This window comes from Amphibalanus amphitrite, unplaced genomic scaffold, assembly GCF_019059575.1.
Source record: "Amphibalanus amphitrite isolate SeventyFive unplaced genomic scaffold, NRLGWU_Aamphi_draft 002555F_arrow, whole genome shotgun sequence".
In the NCBI taxonomy this organism is placed as follows: domain Eukaryota; kingdom Metazoa; phylum Arthropoda; class Thecostraca; order Balanomorpha; family Balanidae; genus Amphibalanus; species Amphibalanus amphitrite.
The window spans coordinates 25,001-34,925 of record NW_024883972.1 but is presented as its reverse complement, the minus strand read 5'-3'; the positions used below and the strand labels follow the sequence as shown (position 1 = coordinate 34,925).

The following is a 9,925-nucleotide window of genomic DNA, read 5'->3' as shown; positions in this document are numbered from 1 at the left end:
ATTTAAGCTTTCCGGGCGATGGCAGACTGCTTCTTAAGAATGTTAGGCAATGCAGATTGTCACTTAAGCTCAACATTAAAATTGTCACTTTCTTAAGATAGCTTGAAGTTTTTGAAATTTAAATTAAAGTCTTTCTAAGTTTTTCTTAAGTGAAGATTTAGTTAAATATTGTCACTTGATGGGTTAGGTGGGTATCTGTTAATGGGTTAGGTGGGTATCTGGGTATCTTAAGCGTATCCGTAAATGCACTCAATATGCATGATCTTTCAATTTCTATATAATAACATACTTTTTGTGTCGTTTCAGATGATAGCTGGAGCACTTAGTGATTTATGAAGATTTAAGACACAGCATGAGTAACGTGGCACAAAAGGCTACAAACCCATGCATAATCACTGAAGTGATCACATGGATGATGATACTGTCTGTACATACTTACTGCTGAAATAGCAGAAGATGACAGGAAACAGTGACTGACTGTGATCACTAACACTGATTATGTCTGGTGTAGCTTTCATGAAATGGAATCATGTGCATAACTAAGATAACTACTTGCATGTGATTGTTGTATTTTGGTCTAACGTTGTTAAGCGCGGGGACCTTAATAACCTTTATAATTGACTAAATAAATTAACTCATTATTTACTTATAATGTTTAAATTTCAATAATAAACAAAAGCCTACTTAGAAATTTGCTGAATTATTAATTAACCTAACAATTCATAACAAAATAAATAAATACCTTAATATTCTAACCTATGTTTGCTTTTTGCATCGTTTTCTGATTGGTACTATTTGTTTCAGGTTTTCAACATCAGGACAAAAGGATGACGAAATTATCTCACCTGTGACAATCTGGAGAGATATCCGATCTTCTCTGCCCACCAGTTCATTTATTTTGTTCCTGTGTTTATGCATTGATTAGAAAATATTTATCAGTCATGCATGAATGTGTTAGATTTATAGAATGCTGTATTTTCTGATATGTACCTGTGGCTAATATGTTAAGCGTACTCTGCGTGTAATATGTAATAATTTACTCTACTTATATACGTGTTTTATTTCCCTCCTTTGGAGGGCATTGGCACAATACAACAAAAAGTTAAATATGTAGTGCTTAAGAAATATAGTTAAATTTCGCAATATGCAGCTTTGTTTCATTTTTATCTTCAGCTACGGTTAAAGTATCTAGGTTTCTTAATATGTAACCTAAAAGTGTTATAAATATTGTGCATCGTAATAAAGTAACAACAGTAAATAAAAACAGGGCGTAGGAGAAGATAGGCTAAAGGTGTTCAGGGTTTTACTTTATGATAGGATTTTGACATTTGTTTTATTTCGTTACAGGTTAAAATCCTAGCAAGGAACAATTAAGAAAACGAACAGAGTGAAGGCAAATCGATATGTCAGAAGATCACTGGGGTATATTTCTTGCTAACACCGAAGACAAACATGCCAAGAGAAAGCCCAAAAAGAAGAAGCGCTATGCAGAAGAAAACACTGCCTCGGCCTTCGGTAGCAGAACCATCTATGGTAAGTTGATTCATACTTGCATTTTGAATTTGCATTGCAGCTGCTTCCAAACGACTGGGCGATGGCCAGCACAAATTGACTCGCAAGAGTCCGTCTGAGCTGGGTATATGGACGAAAGACCAATCAAACCAACTAGTAGCTGGTTCCGCCCGAAGTGTCCCTCAGGATAGCTGTCACTCGTGTGATACGGAATTTCATCCGGTAAAGCGAATTATCAAAGGAGCTGGGCTCCTTGCGACCTTTCCGGGTGATGGCAGATTGCTACATAAGATGTCAGATTGCTACTTAAACTTTCAGGGTGATGGCAGATTGCTACTTAAGATGGCAGATTGCTACTTAAACTTTCAGGGTGATGGCAGATTGCTACTTAAGATTGCAGATTGTCGCTAAAACGTCCCGGGTGATTCCAGCATTGCACTTAGTAACTTCTAGTCCTTTCTTCCAATAACTAAATGCATGCATCTCTATTACAGAGGGAAGTGAAGCAGACAAGGAGGAGGTCCCCACGAAGGTGAAGGACAAGCAAAGGAAGAAAAGGAAGAAGGATCCGGACATGCCCGAGAAGATCCCAATCTGGTTCGGGGAACAGCAGGAGGACGAAGACATGCACGACATCGCTCCTCCACCCGAAGCATCAGCCCTCGGCGGCCAAACCGTCAATGGTGAGTTGATTCGTAGTTAAAATTTGAATCACAATATCTATGACTTTTTGAGAAGTAACTTCCAGTTACTATCTGATAACTGACAGAATATAACTCTATTACAGTCGGAAGTGAAGCAGCCGAGGAGGTCCTCACGAAGGTGGACAAGAAAAGGAAGAGAAGAAGAAGAAGAAGGATCTTGACAAGTTCGAGGAGATCCCCACCAGGCTCGGGGAAGAACAGGATTTGCACGATGATGCTCCTCCAGCCGAGGCCTCGGCCCTCGGTGGCCAAACCGTCGATGGTGAGTTGATTTATAGTTAAATTTAAATCACAATATCTATGACTTTTTGACAAAGTAACTTCCAGTTACTACGTCCGATAACTAACAGAATATATCTCTATTACAGTCGGAAGTGAAGCAGCCGTTAAGGTCCTCACGAAGGTGGAAAAGAAAAGGAAGAAGAAGAAAGGATCTGGTAATGATGGAGGAGATCCGCACCTGGCTCGGGGAAGAACAGGATATGCACGACGATGCTCCTCCAGCCGAGGCCTCGGCCCTCGGCGGCCAAACCGTCGATGGTGAGTTGATTTATAGTTAAATTTAAATCACAATATCTATGACTTTTTGACAAAGTAACTTCCAGTTACTACGTCCGATAACTAACAGAATATATCTCTATTACAGTCGGAAGTGAAGCAGCCGTTAAGGTCCTCACGAAGGTGGAAAAGAAAAGGAAGAAGAAGAAGAAGGATCTGGTAATGATGGAGGAGATCCGCACCTGGCTCGGGGAAGAACAGGATATGCAAGACGATGCTCCTCCAGCCGAGGCCTCGGCCCTCGGCGGCCAAACCGTCGATGGTGAGTTGATTCATAGTTAAAATTTAAATCACAATATCTATGACTTTTTGACAAAGTAACTTCCAGTTACTACGTCCGATAACTAACAGAATATATCCCTATTACAGTCGGAAGTGAAGCAGCCGAGGAGGTCCTCACGAAGGTGGACAAGAAAAGGAAGAAGAAGAAGAAGAAGAAGGATCTGGACGAGTTCGAGGAGATCCCTACCAGGCTCGAGGAAGAACAGGAGGATATGCACGACGATGCTCCTTCAGCCGAGGCCTCGGCCCTCGGCGGCCAAACCGTCGATGGTGAGTTGATTCATAGTTAAAATTTAAATCACAATATCTATGACTTTTTGACAAAGTAACTTGCAGTTACTACGTCCGATAACTAACAGAATACATCTCTATTACAGTCGGAAGTGAAGCAGCCGAGGAGGTCCTCACGAAGGTGGACAAGAAAAGGAAGAAGAAGAAGAAGGATCTGGTAATGATGGAGGAGATCCCTACCAGGCTCGAGGAAGAACAGGAGGATATGCACGACGATCCTCCTCCAGCCGAGGCCTCGGCCCTCGGCGGCCAAACCGTCGATGGTGAGTTGATTCATAGTTAAAATTTAAATCACAATATCTATGACTTTTAGACAAAGTAACTTCCAGTTACTACGTCCGATAGCTAACAGAATATATCTCTATTACAGTCGGAAGTGAAGCAGCCGAGGAGGTCCTCACGAAGGTGGACAAGAAAAGGAAGAAGAAGAAGAAGAAGAAGAAGGATCTGGACGAGTTCGAGGAGATCCCTACCAGGCTCGAGGAAGAACGGGAGGATATGCACGACGATGCTCCTCCAGCCGAGGCCTCGGCCCTCGGCGGCCAAACCGTCGATGGTGAGTTGATTCATAGTTAAAATTTAAATCACAATATCTATGACTTTTAGACAAAGTAACTTCCAGTTACTACGTCCGATAGCTAACAGAATATATCTCTATTACAGTCGGAAGTGAAGCAGCCGAGGAGGTCCTCACGAAGGTGGACAAGAAAAGGAAGAAGAAGAAGAAGAAGGATCTGGACGAGTTCGAGGAGATCCCTACCAGGCTCGAGGAAGAACGGGAGGATATGCACGACGATGCTCCTCCAGCCGAGGCCTCGGCCCTCGGCGGCCAAACCGTCGATGGTGAGTTGATTCATAGTTAAAATTTAAATCACAATATCTATGACTTTTTGACAAAGTAACTTGCAGTTACTACGTCCGATAACTAACAGAATATATCTCTATTACAGTCGGAAGTGAAGCAGCCGAGGAGGTCCTCACGAAGGTGGACAAGAAAAGGAAGAAGAAGAAGAAGAAGGATCTGGACGAGTTCGAGGAGATCCCTACCAGGCTCGAGGAAGAACGGGAGGATATGCACGACGATGCTCCTTCAGCCGAGACCTCGGCCCTCGGCGGCCAAACCGTCGATGGTGAGTTGATTCATAGTTAAAATTTAAATCACAATATCTATGACTTTTTGACAAAGTAACTTGCAGTTACTACGTCCGATAACTAACAGAATATATCTCTATTACAGTCGGAAGTGAAGCAGCTGAGGAGGTCCTCACGAAGGTGGACAAGAAAAGGAAGAAGAAGAAGAAGGATCTGGTAATGATGGAAGAGATCCCTACCAGGCTCGAGGAAGAACAGGAGGATATGCACGACGATGCTCCTCCAGCCGAGGCCTCGGCCCTCGGCGGCCAAACCGTCGATGGTGAGTTGATTCATAGTTAAAATTGGAATCCATTTTTCAGGGTGATAGCAGATTGCTACATTAGTTGGCAGATTGCCACTTAAACTTTCAGGGTGATGGCAGATTGCTACATAAGATGGCAGATTGCTACTTAAACTTTCAGGGTGATGGCAGATTGCTACTTAAGATGGCAGATTGCTACTTAACTTTCGCGGGTGATTCCGGCATGGCACTTAGAGTGGTTTCTGTTTAGAATGATGAAACTGACATAAATTATGTCTGTTTTAGCCGGGGGCAGTCAGCAACCAGCAACCGTCGCTGACGACGAGGACGACGAGGTGGAGCAGCCCACTCGACTTTCTCCAACGCTCTCTGAGTGCGGCGGCTGGATGGAGTACGGTAAGTTGTTCTATAGATTCTAACCAGTTGTGTTTATATTTATATCAATCAAGTTTATATTTGAATTTTTCGTAAACGACTTTTCTTTTGATGATCAAAACTGCGTATTTTCTCCGACAGAGGGTCCACCTCTGGCTGGCAACAGTGACACCCCGACGGGTGCCACCCCGCTGGACTCTGCTGAAGATGACGACGACGAATGGGTGCCGGGGAGCAACGCGTCGTCGCTACCGGACCCCTTTGCCGACCTGGATCCGTCTGCCGACCTGGAGCCGTCTGCCGACCTGGAGCCGTCTACCGGCCCAGAGCCGTCTGCCGGCCCGGACCCGGACCCGTCTGCCGGCCCGGACCCGGACCCGCCTGCCGATCCGGTCCCGGGCCCATCTTTCCCGGTGTCCCGTACTTCCAGGGCCGGTAAATGAAATAATTATATTGATATGCAGAGGTTGAGTTATGCATTCCTTAAAATAAATATATGGATTCAACGGAAGTCCCACTAACATTGCCTTTTGTTTTTGTACTTTTATTGACAGGCAAACCAAGGCGCGGCCGGTCAAGAACCGACAACAGCAGGAACCGCTACGCCTGTCATTTGGGGAGTTGCGCAGGACGCCTTACATACGTCAACTTGCCCCGCCATATAAAGCAGTGGCATCCAGAGGTAAATAACAACAGCTATCTGTGAACATATGTAATTGCTTACTTTTAGCAAAATGAAAGACGGCGTCAGACTGACACTTGAACTAAGCACTGTCGTTGAATTGTTCCAGTTTGCTCATGAGGCATGTGACCAAGCAAAAAGGATGCGCCGCATGAGCAGGATGGGCGTGAGCCCAGCACGAGGCTCCTCTCCGCCGCGCCCAAGACGCCGCTGGCGTTGCAGCGTAGCGGGCTGCACCTCTGTCGTCATCAATCTGCCCGAACATCTTGACCGACACTTCAAAAGCCGGACCTGCCCTGAGGTATTTCATATTTTTGGTTATTGGTATGAAAACATAATGATGAATACTTTTTTGGAAATGAAACTGACATTATCAGTGCTAACAATCACATTTTTCAGTTCCAGGAAGCCTACGATGCGGCTCAGGTGGTGCTGCCGGAGAGGAAGGAAGTCGTGGCAGCGATGGACGTCCCGGCAGTTTTCAACAGATATGCCGAGTACCTCCGCGGCGTGCCTGGTGGCTGCCGACAAGAGGAGGTAGTGCAGCGCTTCATCCGTGCGGTAAGCTCCAATAAATATTGTTCAGTGTTGAGAATGGGTTGAACGAATTTTGATGCGTGTAACGTGGTTTCAGTTAAATGTGATGGCAATGATATGGTGCTATATTGACCATAGTGATTTCTATTTTGTAGCTTCGTCTTTGGCTGCCCAACATCACCGGCCTACCGCTGGAGCGCCAGACAACAGAGGACCTGCTCAGGGCCCTCAGCGGCCCCATGCTGGAATGTGAAAAGAGCGATGGGTGGATACTGACACAGAGACACAGCGGGGACCTGCGTACGTCCACGCTGAGGGCCCAGATCCGGTCAATCGCCGACTTCCTCGACTACGCGATCTCGGACGCCGCGGCCCTTGGCGTGGACGCCAGGCGCTGGTCGCCTATGCTGAGCGTAAGTCATTGTTTTGCTTTGTACTTGGGGTGCTATATACTCTCAATGTACACATCATCTCGAGTTGAATGTTTTTTTTTTTTTGGTGATAACATGCAACACGGCTCTTCCCTGCATTCACAGACCATGAAGGAACGTCTCGCTGGCTGGCGCCGGGCGCTCAAAACAACGGAGCGAGACGCAGAGCGCCACTACACGGGCCAGGCCGAGCGCATTATCAGCCTTGAGGCGCAGCAGCGCTTCCTGGAGGTAAAATTTAACTTTACTTTTACAACTATTTTAATATGATCTCATGGACTTCGTGATAAAATCTATAACAGTTATTTGGGAGAAATTTTGAACAAGGTTATGAAAACAAATTACAGCTTCAACAAAGTTGGCTATGCTTTACTCTTTCCAGTCGGACCTGGCAAAGGCGATGGAGGCCATCCCCGGTCCAGAAGACCTCCCAACTCTACAGTCGGCCAGGACCGCAAGAAATCGTCTCATGACAATTCTGCTGGTGACGGGTGTCGGACGCCCGTCACATGTGACGGGCATCGAGGCGAGGCACCTCGAGTCCGCACGGGTAAGTCTAAGCTTTTGGCATTAGTAGTTACCATGATGTACTTACCATGATACTACTCCTTTGTGCGTAACTGAAATGAAAGTGTGTAAGTGCGTTTTCCTTTGTGTATTTCAGGACGCAGAACTCGGTGGCAGAAGCCACAAGCTGATCCGTAACTGGACCTTCAAGACGGCCAGACAGCACCGCCATGAAGCGCCATGCCGCCTGGAGACCTGGCACCGGCTGCGGTATTACCTCGACCAGGAGAGGCCTCTCCTCCTGGCGGCGGGCAGTGGCACCCCTTCTGAGGACAGCGGCCGAGTAAGTGAAAAGTGCATATATGTTATTAAGTCTTGTTTCGATTGTATATATTTTATGATCTTTCAGAGCGCAGACGGCGCACATCTGACCATCTTTTTGTCCCTGTGTGTTATAGCTGTTCATCAACCAGGGAGGCTCAGCCATTGACTCAAGCAATGCGGCCAAGATATTCAAAATGGTGTGGCTGGAGGCCATGGGGGAGGATGCCGACGTCCCAGCCCTGACGGCACGCGGCATCCGCTACGGCACCGTGATCGGCCTTGCGCGGACGCCAGAAAACCAGGAGTAAGTTCAGTGTTTGTTGACGTAATAAAGCGTTTGACAAAATAAAATGTCTTTTCGACTTCCCTATGAACTTACGTTCCTTGAAGTATGAGGACCTTTATTATATAACCCCGTGCACTAGCTACATTTAATTATAACCACATAATTGTTTCAAACTATTAAAACTTAAGTACTGTTAATATCACTATAAAACTAACTTATTTCTCTTTTGTCGCAGGGACGTAGCGGCGTCGATGGCGCACTCGAGAGACACGCAGCTTTACGTGTACGATGTGCACGGCGGGGTCGGCGTGTCTGCTAGGCTGCGAGGGCATGACACCATCATAAGGGAGCGGCAGCGGCTCGTCGGTGAAGACGACAGCAGCAGCAGTGACTCCGACTGGGAGCAGCCCGAGCACGCCACCACCGCCGATTCTTCTTCTGCTCCCGCCAACTCTTCCACTGGCTCTCAAACCGCCTCGGTCGCTGCCGCCGCCACACCTGTCGGTCCCTCTACCGAAAGCGAAGGCGACGCTGCTGCCGCCGCCACTCCGGTCGCCGCATCCAGTCTATCAGCTGTTGACGTCACCGCCACCGCCGGTCCATCAGCCGGTGATGCTGCTGCCGTCGCCTCTGCGCCACGTGGACGGCGACAGGGTCCAAGTGGTGGCACCCAAGCTAAGGCAAGGCAGGAAAGAACGATTTGGTCGCCAGCTGAGTCGCAAGCCCTGGCGTCTGCATGCCGAGACTTTATAACCGGCGAAAAGCGGCGCTACGACGCTCGGGACATCTCAAAAGACGCCAGTGCAGTGCTGAGCCGCTTCACGCCTCAGCAAATCCATGACAAGGCGAAATATATGCGCCGACGCTACCTAAAATAAGTGCGGCACAAAAACTCCGTGACCAAGGCCGGTTGGTCGGTGGGTGCGTGTACTCGGGGCGGGCGAGAAGTCGTCCTTGTTCAGGCCGAAGCGTTTGTTGATGTTGGTCGGTGGGTGCGTGTACTCGGGGCGGGCGAGAAGTCGTCCTTGTCGAGGCCGAAGCGTCCTGATTTTTATGTTAGAATATGCCTTTTCTTTGTACATAAGTTTGTTATGTTGTCCTTGCTCGTTGTATATACGTTAATTTTCATGATTTTAATTTTTGTTGTCTTTCTATACATGTTTTCTGTGTATATATGTTATCTTTGTAGATACGTTACCTTTGGAAGTGTTGCCTTTGGATATATGTTCTTAGAGTTAATAAAGAACAGATCGTGTCTGGTGTTCACATTTATTATTTTTTCCTGTAGTAATGAGGAGACAGTCACAAAACGCAATGACCCTATGACGTGCACGTCGGTGTCGGCGTGAGGACACGCCGACGCCGACGACGCTGTAATCCAAAACACGGCTAGTCAGAAAACATGAGGAGTTAGACACAGCATGAGTAACGTACCACAAAAAGCTACAAACCCATGCATAATCACTGAAGTGATCACATGGATGATGATACTGTCTGTACATACTTACTGCTGACATAGCAGAAGATGACAGAAAACAGTGACTGACTGTGATCACTAACACTGATTATGTCTGGTGTAGCTTATCGAATGGCGGTTACCGGGTTTCTGTATCTGTCTTAGTTTAGGCAGGAGAGGCAGTTGAGTAGTCCTCTGCATTGACTCCTATGCCAAAAGACCACTTAAGGGGTGCATAGCCAAACATTGGTCTCTTTGGAAGCTTCTAGACTCAAAACGGCTTACCCGATCTTCAAGTTTCTAGTGTCAGTCGATGCACAATTGATGTATCTAGAACATATCTGAACCGCATGCCGGTCGAGTTTCTACAACTGACCACCAGGTGGCGCAAATGTATGTCAACTTTGGCGCCACCTGGCGGCCAGACCAAAAACGTCAAGACCTTGAATTTCCTATATGTTGTAGATACATTCAAGAACTATCGAATGGTGGTAACCGGGTTTCCATATCTTTCTTAGTTTAGGCAGGATACACTGTTAAGTTGACCTCTGTATTGACTCGTATACCTTAAGACCACTTAAGGG

General features: G+C 46.6%; 1 protein-coding gene across 1 annotated transcript; it reads left to right on the top strand.

The window, feature by feature from the left end:
- Positions 1-1,403: 1,403 nt before the first annotated feature.
- Positions 1,404-2,487, top strand: LOC122377143. The gene is made up of 3 exons (XM_043357104.1): positions 1,404-1,533; positions 2,007-2,195; positions 2,300-2,487. Exons 1-3 carry the CDS (start codon positions 1,404-1,406, stop codon positions 2,485-2,487), a joined length of 507 nt encoding a protein of 168 aa, XP_043213039.1.
- The last annotated feature ends 7,438 nt before the right edge of the window (positions 2,488-9,925 follow it).

Bases quoted from the DNA above. Each gene is read 5' to 3' on its own strand.
- LOC122377143 (XM_043357104.1), top strand. From the start codon at position 1,404: ATGTCAGAAGATCACTGGGGTATATTTCTTGCTAACACCGAAGACAAA. The intron at 1,534-2,006 runs GTAAGTTGATTC...TCTCTATTACAG, and splicing joins CGGTAGCAGAACCATCTATG to AGGGAAGTGAAGCAGACAAG. The intron at 2,196-2,299 runs GTGAGTTGATTC...ACTCTATTACAG, and splicing joins CGGCGGCCAAACCGTCAATG to TCGGAAGTGAAGCAGCCGAG.